Genomic DNA, 15,884 nt, shown 5'->3' on the forward strand with positions numbered 1-15,884 from the left:
TGCTATTTATAGCATATATATATATATATATATATATATATATATATATATATATATATATATATATGGTCATATCGCCCAGCCCTACTGTGTGTACAATCTCATAACCTCAAGACAGAGGAATTCTGATATATAAATAAAAACATTTCTGTTATATTGGTTTTAAAATCCTTGAACGCTTGAAGCACAAGAGAAGTAGCGAACTGTACAGCAGCTTCAGTAGGCAGAATGTGTCTCATTATTATTATTCTGATCGCTAACTCTTGATTTTATGCTTATTATGTCATGAAGTGTTTCTCAATCCGTTCTTTGCATGTTTTACTGTTTTTCCTGCTCGTTTAACTCACCAGCTAATTAAAAAGAGCTGGGGAGAAATGTGTGTGTGTATCACTCCATGACCAGGATTGAGAAACACTCATAAACTATGTGTGATTTTTAAGAAAAAAATAAATAAATAAGTCAGTGTATTGCCTTGTGGTGTTTTCGTTTACTTATTCTATAAGATGTGGGAGAGAAACAGATCATCAAAACATTATTTCACAGCTAAATCCATAACTTTAACACTAAAACGGCACATATATGACAGGTTCTATAACTTTTTCTGAGTATTATTGCATTGGATGTCAGCTAAATTCTGTCCTAACATCCAGGCTTCACAAGCTAATCTCTAGCAATCTCTTAAGCATTTCTACAATGCAAGTCAGCTAAATATTGTGCTAGTGGCTGTGAAAACCACAGATTACTAGCTAGCAAAGATCACTTTTCATCACCAAGTAATAAGATATGAAATAAATACATTTCTCATAGTGAATAAATTCTCACAGCTTACAGATGATAACAAGCTAGCAAGCTCTGTGATAAGATGCCTAGCCAGCTAGGAAGCTCCACAGCTCAGTTTGGCTTTGTTCACACAGTCAGAAAACTTCATATCCAGCTAGCTGTACCTAGCTATTTAGCTTGCTAGCTAGCTACAGAGGGATTTTGTAATGCTTTTTGATTTGCAAGAAGGCGATGTAAAGTCGTGGTTCAAGTGCAGATGATTTTTTAAAGTGGATCAATAGGATACTTTAGGCTTTCTTCTGGTTTTGTTACATATCGATCAGAAGATTTGTTGCCTTATGAATACAAAACCAAAATTCTAAAAAATCGTAGAGGTTTACACTTAGACTAATCAATCTAAAAAGAGGACCACATGGGGGCTCCTTCACCACACCAGAGCTCTTTCCAGCCGTCTGAATGGTCTAACTGAATGACGATCCTGCCTGGGGATACACTTAATCATGTGTGGTTGTGCCGGAGGCTACAGAGAAGCGATGTGAAGAGAATTGTGCATTTTTTTTCCAGTCAGCTTTTGTTTCCTCACGCTGTGAGATTAGCCTGCTCCTCCTCCCTGAGCTTTACTGCACACTAATACCCTCTCACACTGAGGAGCCCTGTTTCACACAGGGTTTCTGTCTGTCACGCTTCTTCACACAAAGTCTCCTTTGTCGTAAATGTTAAAAGCGTTCCTGGGCTCTCTGTCATCGGATTGGATCGTAGAACTGCTTGTTGTCTAGAACGGAGAGAACTGGCGTTAGCATGAGTGAACATTCTGCGGTATGAGCTAATGAAATGTCAGTCATTCCAATGAAACATGGTTTGGAGACACTGTTGAATTGTTGGTCAGAATTTTATAGAACAGAGGCTTGGACAAACAAATGACCGGTTTATGTTAATTCGCTCATACTTATATGCTTTTATAGCATGTATATAGTAACACCTCATTTACAGGGACTTCACAAAAACTAGCCTGAATAATTCATGGATTAAATGCATTTACTTATTTAACTAGTCTATAATGAACTCAGACCTATTAGTTCCTCAGGAGCTCTTGGCTTGGTTGCACAATTCCATGACTATAAACTGTTGAAGAAATGATTATTTACATTTACATCATTTCCAGTCCGGTGTCACCCTAATGAGGATGAGGTTCCCTTCTGAGCCTGGTTCCTCTCAAGGTTTCTTCCTCATATCATCTCAGGGAGTTTTTCCTTTCCAACGTCACCTCAGACTTCTCATTATGGATAAATGTTAGAGATATTCTGTTTCTATACGTCTATAAAGCTGCTTTGAGACAATGTCCATTGCTAAAAGCGCTATACAAATTAACCGAATTGAATTGAATATACATACATGTAATAGGTAATATTCATTAAAATGGTGAGGACATGATTATGCAAGAATTTATGGAAGGAGTCTCCAGTGTCAGAGGTTTTTTGAGGTAACAGTTTCTTCGCTTTGTATAACGTGTCATTCATAAATTGTTAGCCATTTTTAAATTGCTGTGATATAAGAGGAATAAAACACTTCAGGACATGTGGTTATAGTGAAGTAATCAACATTCTGGTGCTGTGATGGACTGGTGACCTGTCCAGGGTGTACCCCTGCCTTTCTCCCAGTGTGTGCTGGGAAAGGCTCCAGCAGATCCCTGTGACCCTAATTATGAATAAAGCGGGTATAGAAAATGGATGGATTAACATAATTGTATTAACATAAAAATAAAGTGAAAAATGTTGAATCTTGTCCTACAGTAAACGACTCAAATGGATGCAAAAAGGTATTTAAACCAATTAAGGTTTTTGTGTAAATGAATAACCACAGGCTGAATATGCAAAGCTACTCTCGTCTATTGAGATGCAAAAATAAAGCGCTGATGGATTGCTTCTCTGTTCCTCCTGTGATTGGATTACCCTAGGTAAATGTTAACCAGACGTGAATAGGAGGGTTTTTCTTTTGTCTGTTTCGGAGCTTATCTCCATTTGTTTACATAACATGGTAAAATTCAGGTTTTACAACATCCTTATTCAGCAGGTTTCAGGACACTTTTGTGGCGATGTTTGGTTTAGACTCCAGCTGTTTTACACATCAGCGGAGCTCTCCTGAGCGAATGAGAGTCAGTTGAAGACAAAAAGCATGTGAAAGCGTTAACCGCTTGGTTTTTTTTTTGGAAAAGGTTTTCCACACTTTATCAATTTCTAAATGCAATTTTAATATTCTTTGCTCAGTGGCATGTCCAAACTATTAAACAGGAGATGGAAATATAAACTGGAGATATGAAAACATAATGAAAACGTAATGACATCGCTGCACCGACTTGATCGTCACTCAATGAATCATAAGACTCGAAGGATTTGGGCACAAGCCCAATATCAAACCCACAACTCTATAACTAGCAGGCTGAAATATTCTCAACCACATGATATGCAATCCTACTCACACTGTCTGGCATTCTTCCCTCCAAAGAAGCAACTCCAACCCACTGTTCTGGCTTTATTGCCTTTGTAACTTTATTAGCAAGCATTCCTGCTCTTCCCACTCACTCCTTATGGATTAGAGATGTTTTATTTGTTAAATAATATATTACCCTGGAATGTATTCGGCTTACACAAATGCTGCATTTGACTACAGAACAAAAGTCGTCATTTCTGAAGCAGGGAACAAAAACAAAACGTCACATCAAATTCCAGACTTCTGGGAATTTGTGCCGGTTTCCGGAACCCCCGAGTGATGCCAAAACAACATGGCTGCTTACAGCATCAACAGTAAACAAATCAGCACTTCTTACTTCAAAGTTGTGGTTTGTGTGTAGATGTAAACGTAAAAGTCGAACTGACCTCGAACGAAAAGTGAGTCCTGACCTCAACCCCATAGAACACCTCTGGGATGAATTAGAGCGGAGACTGTGAGCCAGACCTTCTCGTCCAACATCAGTGCCTGACCTCACAAATGCGCTTCTAGAGGAACTAAATGTACCAAAGATGCGAATTTAACAGTACCAGGCTCCGAAATATGGAATCGTACAGATCGATATCCTTATTTTTTAAGAGTTTGAGCTGGATATTGAGGTCAAATCTTGGCTGGAAACTGACAAGCTCCTTTGCATTGTTCATGTCTCTGATTCTCACACTGCCGGCTTAAAGTGCTTCAAACTTTTACCCACAAAGCTCTCACTGTGTCGAGGATTTGTAAAGGATTTTTATCCCCCCTCAATTTCTGACTTGAATGCACGTATTGAATAATCAAGCTTGAAGGTCAGAAAAAACCAGAACAACGTGACCTGACCCGAGCAGGAGCTATGACTGAAGTATTCAGATGTAAACAGGCTCGCTGGCTGTATATATACGCAAATACCGAATGTGGGCGTGGTTGGAGTAGCCAACAGAATAACAGGGGCGTGGCTTGTATAAGTAGCACGCGAAGTTGTTTTGTTTGACAACCGGTGTGTGTGTGTGTGTGTGTGTGTGTGTGTGTGTGTGTGTGTGTGTGTGTGTGTGTGTGTGTGTGTGTGTGTGTGTGTGTGTGTGTGTGTGTGTGTGTGTGTCAGTCAGTCAGTCAGTCAGTCAGCTGAGCTGCTCCGGTCCGAACATGGCGGCTCCAAAGAAAGTGTGTATCGTCGGCTCAGGAAACTGGTAAGCACTTTAAAAAACTCCTTTTTTCACATCTGAATGTTGTTCCTGTTGAATACGAGCAGCTTTCTGAATGAAAATCCCTATAAAACCCAGTGTTTACTTATTAAAAAGCAGCATAAAGCGATGGTTTAAATGGCAAAAAAAACAGCAATTAAATCTAAAACAGCAGTTCATATTTATTTCAGATTATGTTAATGCTATTATGGTCAAAAAGGGTGATTTTTGTACTCAAAACTTTAAAGCTTAAAGGCTGAACTCTAATAGAGAGAGAGAGAGAGTGAGTGTGTGTGTGTGTGTGTTCAGGTGCTTAATGACTTAAAACTCTCAACGTGTTTATTTTATTAAGTTTTATTAAAGACATGACAAGCTCAAGCCCTCAAGCCATGTAACATGTGCAGTGGAAATAAAAAATATAATAATAATAAAAACAGTCTGAATAATAAAACATCCTGACCTTGCACAGAACCAGAGAAGGATATTAAATATATAGAAAGATATTACGGATATCTATTACTGGAACAAAGACACAGCCAAAAAGCGACAGAGGAAAAAATAATTAAAATCTAACAATAGGAAGCGAATATGATTGGAACGGAAATGTAATTTTCTAGTTATTATTGTTCCAGTATGATAATGGTATAATAATGAAAGACAGAGTAAATGAAATAAAGGAATGGTATACTTAGTACACGGTGGTCAATGCTGAGATGTTTTATGACTCTGGAGCACGGGTATGGTGTTGAATTGTTTGGCCCCGGCTGGCTCACCGCCTCCAATCAGTGCACAAGGAAAAACATGTCAAACACATGGTCAAGTCCATCAGCATGGTCTAACACGGCCCTGCGTTCACAGCCAGCCACATGTCACGGGACTATAGGAGCTGAAGCATGAGTGGTGTAACTTAAGAAGAAGTTGTACAGAAAGAAATAGAAAGTAGCAACAATTAGATGAATTGATTTGTTTATGCAGTACAGCTCGCTCATTGAGATGTTTCAACCTGCTGAACAATGGCATGTGTGTGATGGCGTGTTCTGTTCTGGTGGTTTCTGGCACAGACACTCGTCCAGTTTTATTTTACTCAATGAGGTCCAGATGGAGCAACACCTAAGAAGGTCATCTTTAAAAAGAACAAACCCAGGTCACTGCCCAAGACACAAGGACTTAATAAGGGAACTTTTTAACTGTTAAGACTGATTTATCTTTTTTTAGCATTGACAGGGACAGTTGTCTCGACAGTGCCAAATTTAAAAAAAAAAAAAAAAAGATATAAAAAGCATATGGCCACGCCTCTTTCACTGGGAATGACAGGACTAGTGTCCTTCACTCACACTGACAAAAAAAAAAAGTCAAGCCTCCTTGACCGGATCTGACAGGTACAGAAAAGCTACACCTCCTTTAGTGAGACTGATCCTCAGCTTTTTAACTGGAACTGACTGACACTGGAGACACACCTCTTTCACTGGGACTGGCAGATACATGAAGGCCATGCCCACTTTGCTGAGACTGACAGACACAGAGACAACACCCACTTTATTGAGACACAGCGACCAAGCCTACTTCACTGAGATTGGCATATACGGATGTCACACGTACTTCACTGAGAATGACAGACATTGAGATTGACATCTGTCATCTACAGAGGCCACACCCACTTCACTGAGACTGAGAGACACAGATACCATGCCTACTTCACTGAGACTGGCATATATGGAGGCCACATCCATTTTACTGAGATTGACAGACACAGAGACCACGTCTCTTTCACTGAGACTGACAGACACAGATACCACACCTGCTTCACATAGACTGACAGACACAGAGACTACGCCTACTTCACTATTAGACTGGCATTTACAGAGGACACACCTACATCCCGGAGAGTGACAGACACAGAGGCCTCGCCTATTTCACTCAGACTGGCATTTACAGAGGTCACGCCCACTTCACAGAGACCACACCCACTTCACTGAGACTGACAGACACAGAGACCACACCCACTTCACTGAGACTGACAGACACAGAGACCACACCCACTTCACTGAGACTGGCATCTACAGAGGTGACACCTACTTAACTAAGACTGAGAGACAACGAAGCTATGCCCAATTCACTGAGACTGATGGATATGGAGACCACACCTACATCACTGGGATTAACACATACTGAGACCACACCTACTTCTCTTTGACTAACTGACCCTGAGGCCACGCCTACTTCACTGAGTATGACAGATACCCAAACCACACATATTTCACTGAGACAGACACATACCATGCTCACGCCCACTTCACTGGAACTGACAGAAACCAAGGCCACACGTACTTCAGACAGTGAGACACAATACACACATATTCAAATAAAGGAATTTCTCTCTCTCTTTTTTTAGGGGTTCTGCCATTGCTAAGATCGTCGGGCGGAACGCAGGGCGGAGCTCGAAGTTCGACTCTACAGTGAAGATGTGGGTGTTTGAGGAGCTGGTGGATGGCCGGAAACTCACAGAGATCATTAACACAGAGCACGAGAACGTTAAATACCTGCCAGGACACAGACTCCCGGAGAACGTGGTGAGTGACGAGGTTCTGCAAACTCACACAACCACACACACACTCCACAACCACACACACACTTCACAACCTTACACACACTCCACTGACCAGAAGAATTTATTGCAGTACAGCTTGGTCATTGAGATATTTTAACCTGTTGACCAGTGGCATGTGTGTGATGGCCTGTTCTGTTCTGGTAGTTTGTAACCGTTTCTGGCATAGACGCTTGTCTAGTTTTATTTTACTACCGCACACACACACACACTCCACAATCACACACACACTCCACAACCACACACACACTCCACTGATCAGAAGAATTTATTATCTACCTTCTCAGGATCTCTTCAATAAATTCATCTTTTCTTATTTCATCTCTCAGACTTTCCATTCTCTCTCTCTCTCTCTCTCTCTCTCTCTCTCTCTCTCTCTTTCTGCCTCCTTTAATGTCCTTTTGTTGCCAGGAAAGTAGGAACACATACTGCTCTGATGGATATGATAGAAATGTGTCCTCTGTTTGTGCAATAAAATAAAATAGTAATCATCATCATCATCATCATCATCATCTCTGTCCTCTGTGTTTCTCTCTCCCTCTCTCTTTCCCTCTCTCTCTCTCTCTCTCTCTCTCTCTGTCAGGTAGCGGTGGCGGATCTTGTCGAGGCTGTCGGCGGTGCAGATATCCTGCTCTTTGTGATCCCTCATCAGTTTATCAGCCGAGTGTGTGACACAATCCGAGGAAAGATTAAACAAGACGCTCTGGGACTGTCACTTATCAAGGTCCCACACACACACGCTCTTATCACACACACTGACACGAGTGCACACCAACACACACATTTGTACTCATTAACTTGTATAGGTTATGAAACTTTCAGACTTGCACACATTTCTCATGACTCATGGATTTGAAGACTTTTGTCACGTGTGTGTGTGTGTGTGTGTGTGTGTGTGTTTTTCTCACACTCAGCAGTGTGTACACAGAAATGGGGAACACTAAATTCTAAGATCACAAGATTTCTGTGTTTAAAACATATGACACAGCATATATATATATGTGTGTGTGTGTGTGTGTGTGTGTGTAGGGGGTGGATGAGGGTCCTAATGGCCTGAAGCTGATCTCTGAGGTAATTCGGGAGAAGCTAGGCATTAGCATGAGTGTGCTAATGGGAGCCAACATCGCTAACGAAGTGGCAGATGAGAAATTCTGCGAGACCACCATCGGTAAGACGAACCCCGTTTCCCTCACACTCATATGAACAAAATATTTAGCGGCATGCTGTTAAAGGAAAACAATCAGCGATGAAGCAGAGTCACTGCTACCATTCTGAAGCTGAGTATATTCCTGTAACAGCACGGGTATTACAGCAGGTGTTTATTAATCAGTTTTATTCTTTGAAGAGCTCCATATCAGACTTTTTATCCATTTATAGTGACAGTTAATATTGTGGAACGTCTGTAAAACTAGGTAGCTCCTGTTCTCACTTACGTTATAGCAACTATAAACGAACGTTCCCTCAACAGCCTGGGGTTTTTTTTCCTCTGAGAGAGAACATTTGGTACACAACCCCAAGTCACTAGTAATTCAATACTTTTTATTTTTTTTTTACTAACTTAAGGGAAAGAACAAACTGTACTCTATGAAGAATCTGTATCCATAAAATATATATATTTTTTCATCTTTAAGACACGCTCACACACGTACACCCATCAGGCATAAAATTATGACCACCTGTCTGATTTTGTGTTGGTTGAGGCATGGACTCCACTAGATCCCTGAAGGTGTGCTGTGGTATCTGCCACCAAGATGTTAGCAGCAGATCCTTTAAGTCCTGAAAGTGGAGGGCCCACTTCACAACTTAAAGGATACTTACAGGACTTAGAGGATACTTTTGATAGATACTGACCACTGCAGACCGGGAACACCCCACAACAGCTGCAGTTTTGGAGATGCTCTGATCCAGTGGTATAGCCATCACAATTTGGCCCTTCGTCAGACTCGCTCAAATCCTTACACTTGTCCATTTTTCCTGCTTCTAAATGTTCACTTGCTGCCTAATATATCCCACCCACTAACAGGTGCCATGATGAGGAGATCATCAGTGTTCATACATATATATATAAAGCAAGCAAGCAAACAAACACCAGATCACAGGGTTCCAAAACATTTGCAAATCATTAACCAAATACCTGTAATTCATTAAGCAGTCTGCTGGTCAGTAACTGCATATTATACTGTAACAACAGAACGTGTATGTGTGTGTTAGGCTCTAAAGACAAGGCCCACGGAGCGTTACTGAAGGACCTGATGCAGACGGACCACTTCCGGGTCACTGTAGTGGAGGAAGCGGACGTGGTGGAGATCTGCGGTGCTCTTAAGGTTAGCCGATCATTTCCCTTGGTTTTTTCCCCCCTCTCTGAGATACAGCAGTAAGCACGACAAACTATCATGGATCCACCAGAGTCACACTGCCTTTCCAAATAAAGTATTTGTATGCACGTATTCCCTCACCCTCAATATTTTATACACAGTCAGTAACCTGCTAAAGCTGTTACGGCTGTGTATATCTGCTTAATATCCAACACGGTCATAGCAAAGTGGAAAATAAGCATGGCTGCTAAGAGACAAGTCTTTCACACACACACACACACACACACACAAGCACACAAGTTTGTTCCTTTGCAGCCACTGCATTATCTTTCCTGCAGATTAGTAGAGAACTCAGTAAGGAAAGTGTGTTTGTTACGAGCAGTGTCAGGAATCGAGAGCACAGGCAGGATAATCCATAGCCATGGACGGAAAAAACAAACAAAAAAAGACAAAAATCTGCAAAACTCAGAAACACGGCTTGGATTTCACGAAGTCAGAGTAAGACTCTGCAGTGAAACTCCAGCAAAACAGAGTGAATTATGACAAAGCTAATCAAGTGCTTAGAAGTGGAAATGATCAGGAAACACACAGATGACAGGAGGGGGTGGAAATCACGACTTAAAACGAACCCACGCCGATTCCTGACAGATCATTAGGGTTAATGTTGTGGAATGTCTGCCAAACTAGTTCTCTGTTACATTACAGCAGCTATAAACGGTCAGTCCCTCACCAGCCTGTGTTTTCTCTCTCTCTGTCTTTAACAGAGCACTTTAACAGAGAATCTTTAAGATGTATGGGCTACTTTAAAGCAAACAAATGACAGGATCACAGGGTACCAAAATGTTTGCAAATCATTCTCTAAACAGGATCAATAACATGCGATATAGGGGATTTAATATTAGTGACAAATAAAATTCATTATTAATTACCATGAAGCACTGTGAGCTTACCGTCAGTTTATTTAGCTGTCTTGTAAACACAATAATATTACAGTCCAGACTCAGACTGGTGTAATGGAAAAAACTTTCGCTCTCGTCCTGACACATCTCTGTGGAAAAAAAAGACATCCTTATCCAGAGCAACTTACATTTGTCATTTATACAACTGAGCAGTTAAGGACCACGCTTAGGGGCCCCGCAGTGGTAGCTCAAGTGGTTAAGGCTCCAAGTTAACGCCAAAGTTGCCACTGTTAGTCCCCTGAGAAAGGCCCTGAACTCCCCCTGCTCCAGTGGTGCTTCAACGTGGCTACTCTAACCCTTCAAGGATGGTATATGTAGGGAAAGAATTTCACTGTTGAGGCTACTTAACTTAAGTGGCCAACCTTCTGATCAATAGTGTAATACCTTAACCAAGCTTAACTAAGCTACCACTTCCCCCAACCAGCCATGTCCCTTAATCAAGCATAACTAAGCTACCACTTTCTCCACCTAGCCATGTCCCTTAACCAAGCTTAACTAAGCTACCACTTCCCCCAGCCAGCCATGTCCCTTAACCAAGCTTAACTAAGCTTCCAGTTCCCCCAACCAGCCATGTCCCTTAATCAAGCATAACTAAGCTACCACTTTCTCCACCTAGCCATGTCCCTTAACCAAGCTTAACTAAGCTACCACTTCCCCCAACCAGCCATGTCCCTTAATCAAGCATAACTAAGCTACCACTTTCTCCACCTAGCCATGTCCCTTAACCAAGCTTAACTAAGCTACCACTTCCCCCAGCCAGCCATGTCCCTTAACCAAGCTTAACTAAGCTTCCAGTTCCCCCAACCAGCCATGTCCCTTAATCAAGCATAACTAAGCTTCCACTTCCCCCAGCCAGCCATGTCCCTTAACCAAGCATAACTAAGCTTCCACTTCCCCCAGCCAGCCATGTCCAGGGGCAGGACATTGATTTCACCGATTCAGGTAGATTTCAACCTTAAAAAAATGCAACAATCGCAAAAACACTCCATAAAATCCTTGAGGAACTGACAGTACTACATAATATAAGAAAGGCAATTTTATATACAGACCTTAAAATACAGTACAACAAGGCTGAGGAATATTTTGTATAATCGCATCTGGAGGCTAATTAATTATTAGATACATACCAAATTCCAAACCTTAGTGTTTCATAAAGGTTCTGATTGTTTATTGGGTTCTGGTTTGAGGTACTAGAAGTGGCAGATGTCTAATAATGAGACATTTGTGTTGCCCAGAACTTTCTCTCTCTCTCTCTCTCTCTTATCTCTCTAATCAAAAAGGCTTCCCAATACGTTTCCTCAGCAGGCTGGACTCCACTGTACTGTTAACTTCCACCACAACAACGAAATAAAAGCAATCGGATCGATCAAATGATATAATCAGATCAATCAGCAGTATGCTGTCGCGTCGCATATAATGCACATGATCGCCCAGACGGCGTTTGATCATCTACTTGGCAGTGTGAAGAGAATCGAGAATCATTTGAATTAAGAGAAAAACACCAGACTGTAGCACAGAAAAAGGAGATTTATGTTGCTGTATGTTTCCAGAAGGCAGAAGGAACCAAACTAGTGCCGTTAAATGGAGTCATGACATTGTGGACAGTTCCTCGGTTAAGCAATTAGACCCACAGCAACGCTTCTTCTCAAGTCAAGAAGCTTTTATTGTCATTTCAACCATATTTAGCTGACGCAGTACACAGTGAAATGAGTTTCTCCAGAACCCTGATGCTACATAAAACAACATACAGTGGAACATGTTCTCCCTTACGAATTTTTGCCTTCAGAATTGAAATTTTGCAAGATATTTGCATCAACATGAAGCATTTCGAGCATACGAATGAGAGCCGTTGGAAACTTGTTAGCGTCAGTGAAAAGCCAAGTGAAGACAACTGACGCAAGCTTACGAATTTTTTTTCAGTCAGTGAAAGCTGTTAGGAAAGAGTTAACCCACGACACCAACGTTACCTTCATCATGTGTTCAAAAGCTAGGTGGTTTTTTGAGTGTTTTTTTGTTGACAGATTGATGGTGTGGGTGCTCTGTTCTATTTTTAGCCCAAACTTGGTGGCACGACTTCCTGTGAGGAGCCTTGACATGGAATGCTTGGCTTGGGTCAGTTCTTTGTAAGCAGCCGTACAGTTTCCATACGCTTCATATCGGGAATATTGCTCATATTTTTTGGAACGGATTATCTGCATTTACATTATTTCTAATGGGAAAATTTGTTTCGCAATACACATTTTCACCTTAAGAACTCGCCTCCAGAACCAATTAAATTCTCATGCAGAGGTTCCACTGTAGAACCTTTTCTTATTGCGCCGTCTTTAAACTGCTTTAAACATCAGTCAGCTTTCAGCAGGGAGGAATTACTGCTGAGTCTATAATGAACTCAGAAACTACACTGACCTACTAGTTCCTCAGGAGCTCTTGGTTGCACAGTTCCACGTGACTAAACTTTTGAAGAAAGGCCATTATTTACATTTACATCACTTCCAGTGTCACCCAAATGAGGATGAGGTTCCCTTCTGAGCCTGGTTCCTCTCAAGGTTTCTTCCTCATATCATCTCAGGGAGTTTTTCCTCACCAGGCTTGCTCATTAGGGATAAATGTTAGAGACGAATAGTAACATAACTTAATAATTTTAGTCTGTTTCTATACTTCTGTGAAGCTGCTTTGAGACTCTGTCCATAGTTAAAAGCGCTATACAAATTAAATTGAATTGAATAGAATTTCCATTTTGTTCTTTATTTATCGAGATAAAATTCGAGCAACTTGATCAAACGGAGAGAGCGTTCTTGTAAAATGCATTTGTATTTGTTTGAGAATCCTCTGACCATTTATCCGTTATTTGCTCTGGCCTTCTGACGTCGTTTCTCAGCACATCACTGAAACACTCGATAATTTACATTCACGTTCCTTCATTTTGTCGCTCGCTTTGAACCACGGCGTCTGCCAGCCGACTGAACACCACGCTTTTTCCAGAACGCATTTAAACCCGGAGAGAGAACAATCCACGCATACTGATGAGCCGATGATGGTTTAAAGTGCCTTTCTAAATGGCCCGGCAGCAGCAACAGCCTTTCTGATGGTTCCTGAGATGTGAACTCTCAACCTTCAAAAATACAAATCACTAAGCTAATGCTGTGTTCAGACATACGGCGAGTCGCAGCAACAAAATGTACATCCTGACACGAGCGACAGTGAGCGTCTGTGTTTAACGTCTGTGCAGCGTCTGTGGTTAAATATGGGCGTGTCCAAATCGTTGATGTAACAAAGTTGAGAAAAGTTTAACTTTATGCAAATTCGGTGCACCGGCTTTTGAGGTCATGTGACCTGTGGTAGCGTGCACAAACGAAACGGAGTGTTTAAATTAAGCGACAAGAAAACTGAACACTCATAGCACCACCCACTGATAAACATTGTTACCATGGCACCCGGTAGCAGGATAAGAACACCTACTGGTCAATTTTTATGGTACAGAGACTGATGAAATCGCTGTATGTGTGAACGCAGCTTTTGATTAATTTGGATCATTTTCCCCCCCGTGTCTGTTGGTGTAGAACATCGTGGCGGTGGGCGCAGGGTTCTGTGACGGTTTGGGTTTCGGTGACAACACCAAGGCGGCTGTGATCAGACTCGGTCTGATGGAGATGATCGCCTTCGCGAAGCTCTTCTGCTCCGCCGGTCCCGTTTCCTCTGAAACCTTCCTGGAGAGCTGCGGTGTCGCCGATCTCATCACCACCTGCTATGGAGGACGCAACCGGCGCGTGGCTGAGGCCTTCGCCAAGACCGGAAGGGTAAGAGACCAGGGTGTGGGGTACATCAGGAACCAGGAACTTCAGGTCCACTGGTTTGTACACGGAGGTCAAGTGTGATTTATTAAATTTTTTCTTAAACAGTAGCTGATACTGTAGAGAAACCAACAAGGTCACACTGTGAACTTCAAGCTAAGAGTTCATTAATGGAATTAATACTGTTTTGTTTGTGTGTGTGTGTGTGTGTGTGTGTGTGTGTGTGTGTGTGTTAGTCCCTGGAGGAGCTGGAGAAGGAGATGTTGAATGGTCAGAAGCTGCAGGGTCCAGCTACAGCTGCTGAGGTCCATGTTATCCTCAAAAACAAAAACCTTCAGGAAAAGTGAGGCACCAAACACACACATATACACACACACACACACACACACACACACATCTATACACACTGGATTTCACTTTAAAGTCACAATTTTTTTTTTATCTAATTCATGTTGAGCTCTTACTTCCTGTTTGCCAGCTTTGTTCTATAACAAATAACAAATTCTCTCTCTCTCTCTCTCTGTCTGTGTGTCTTGCTCTGTGTTTCTTTCTCTCTGTCTGTGTGTCTTGCTCTGTGTTTCTTTCTCTCTCTCTCTCTCTCTCTCTCTCTCTCTCTCTCTCTCTCTCTCTCTGTCTGTGTGTCTTGCTCTGTGTTTCTTTCTCTCTCTCTCTCTCTCTCTCTCTCTCTGTCTGTGTGTCTTGCTCTGTTTCTTTCTCTCTCTCTCTCTCTCACTCTGTCTGTGTGTCTTGCTCTGTTTCTTTCTCTCTCTCTCTCTCTCTCTCTCTGTCTGTGTGTCTTGCTCTGTTTCTTTCTCTCTCTCTCTCTCTCACTCTGTCTGTGTGTCTTGCTCTGTTTCTTTCTCTCTCTCTCTCTCTCTCTCTCTCTCTCTCTCTCTCTCTCTCTCTCACTCTGTCTGTGTGTCTTGCTCTGTGTTTCTTTCTCTCTCTCTCTCTGTCTGTGTGTCTTGCTCTGTTTCTTTCTCTCTCTCTCTCTCTCTCTCTCTCTCTCTCTCTGTCTGTGTGTCTTGCTCTGTTTCTTTCTCTCTCTCTCTCTCTCTCTCTCTCTCTCTCTCTCACTCTGTCTGTGTGTCTTGCTCTGTTTCTTTCTCTCTCTCTCTCTCTCTCTCTCTCTCTCTGTCTGTGTGTCTTGCTCTGTTTCTTTCTCTCTCTCTCTCTCTCTCACTCTGTCTGTGTGTCTTGCTCTGTTTCTTTCTCTCTCTCTCTCTCTCTCTCTCTCTCTCTCTCTCTCTGTCTGTGTGTCTTGCTCTGTGTTTCTTTCTCTCTCTCTCTCTCTCTCTCTCTCTCTCTCCCCCTCTCTCTCCCTCTCGCAGATTCCCGTTGTTTAGAGCGGTGTATGAGATCTGCTATGAGGGTCGTCCTGTTTCAGAGTTCATCAGTTTGTTACAGAATCATCCGGCTCATCTGTGAGAGACACGACTCTGTGTGTGTGTGTGTGTGTGTGTGTGTGTGTGTATGTGTGTGTGTGTGAGAGAGAGAGAACGTATGAAAGAGCATTACTGATGTCTTCCATTGTGTGTTGATGTGTAAACTACTCCGCTGATGTCTTAATTTCCCAGATCATGGAGCTTTACGTTACAGCTGTGAATAACAACATCTGTTCATTTTCTATAAACATAAACGTCTTAAAAGTAACACGGGCGTCAGCGGCTCTTTTTTACACAGAGCTTTCTCTCAGTAAAACTGCTTGAATCGGTAATTAACACAGTTTTTTTTGTGATCACAAAACCATAGAGTGACTGAATAAATGTAAC

The 15,884-nt window shown here is 41.9% G+C and overlaps 1 protein-coding gene across 1 annotated transcript; it reads left to right on the forward strand.

Annotated features, from left to right (window-relative positions):
• Nucleotides 1-4,289: 4,289 nt before the first annotated feature.
• gpd1a (glycerol-3-phosphate dehydrogenase 1a) lies at nucleotides 4,290-15,861 on the forward strand. Its single transcript, XM_058388689.1, has 8 exons — nucleotides 4,290-4,448; nucleotides 6,835-7,012; nucleotides 7,631-7,771; nucleotides 8,077-8,215; nucleotides 9,259-9,371; nucleotides 13,882-14,118; nucleotides 14,349-14,455; nucleotides 15,444-15,861. Exons 1-8 carry the CDS (start codon nucleotides 4,405-4,407, stop codon nucleotides 15,538-15,540), a joined length of 1,056 nt encoding a protein of 351 aa, XP_058244672.1. The 5' UTR covers nucleotides 4,290-4,404; the 3' UTR covers nucleotides 15,541-15,861.
• The last annotated feature ends 23 nt before the right edge of the window (nucleotides 15,862-15,884 follow it).

Source organism: Hemibagrus wyckioides, linkage group LG05 (assembly GCF_019097595.1).
Source record: "Hemibagrus wyckioides isolate EC202008001 linkage group LG05, SWU_Hwy_1.0, whole genome shotgun sequence".
Taxonomy (NCBI): Eukaryota; Metazoa; Chordata; class Actinopteri; order Siluriformes; family Bagridae; genus Hemibagrus; species Hemibagrus wyckioides.

What these genes read in the sequence shown, in the direction of transcription:
- gpd1a (XM_058388689.1), top strand. Translation starts at nt 4,405, where the DNA reads ATGGCGGCTCCAAAGAAAGTGTGTATCGTCGGCTCAGGAAACTG. An exon ending in TGGGACTGTCACTTATCAAG is followed by an intron (nt 7,772 to 8,076) that starts GTCCCACACACA and finishes GTGTGTGTGTAG; the next exon opens with GGGGTGGATGAGGGTCCTAA. An exon ending in AGATCTGCGGTGCTCTTAAG is followed by an intron (nt 9,372 to 13,881) that starts GTTAGCCGATCA and finishes CTGTTGGTGTAG; the next exon opens with AACATCGTGGCGGTGGGCGC.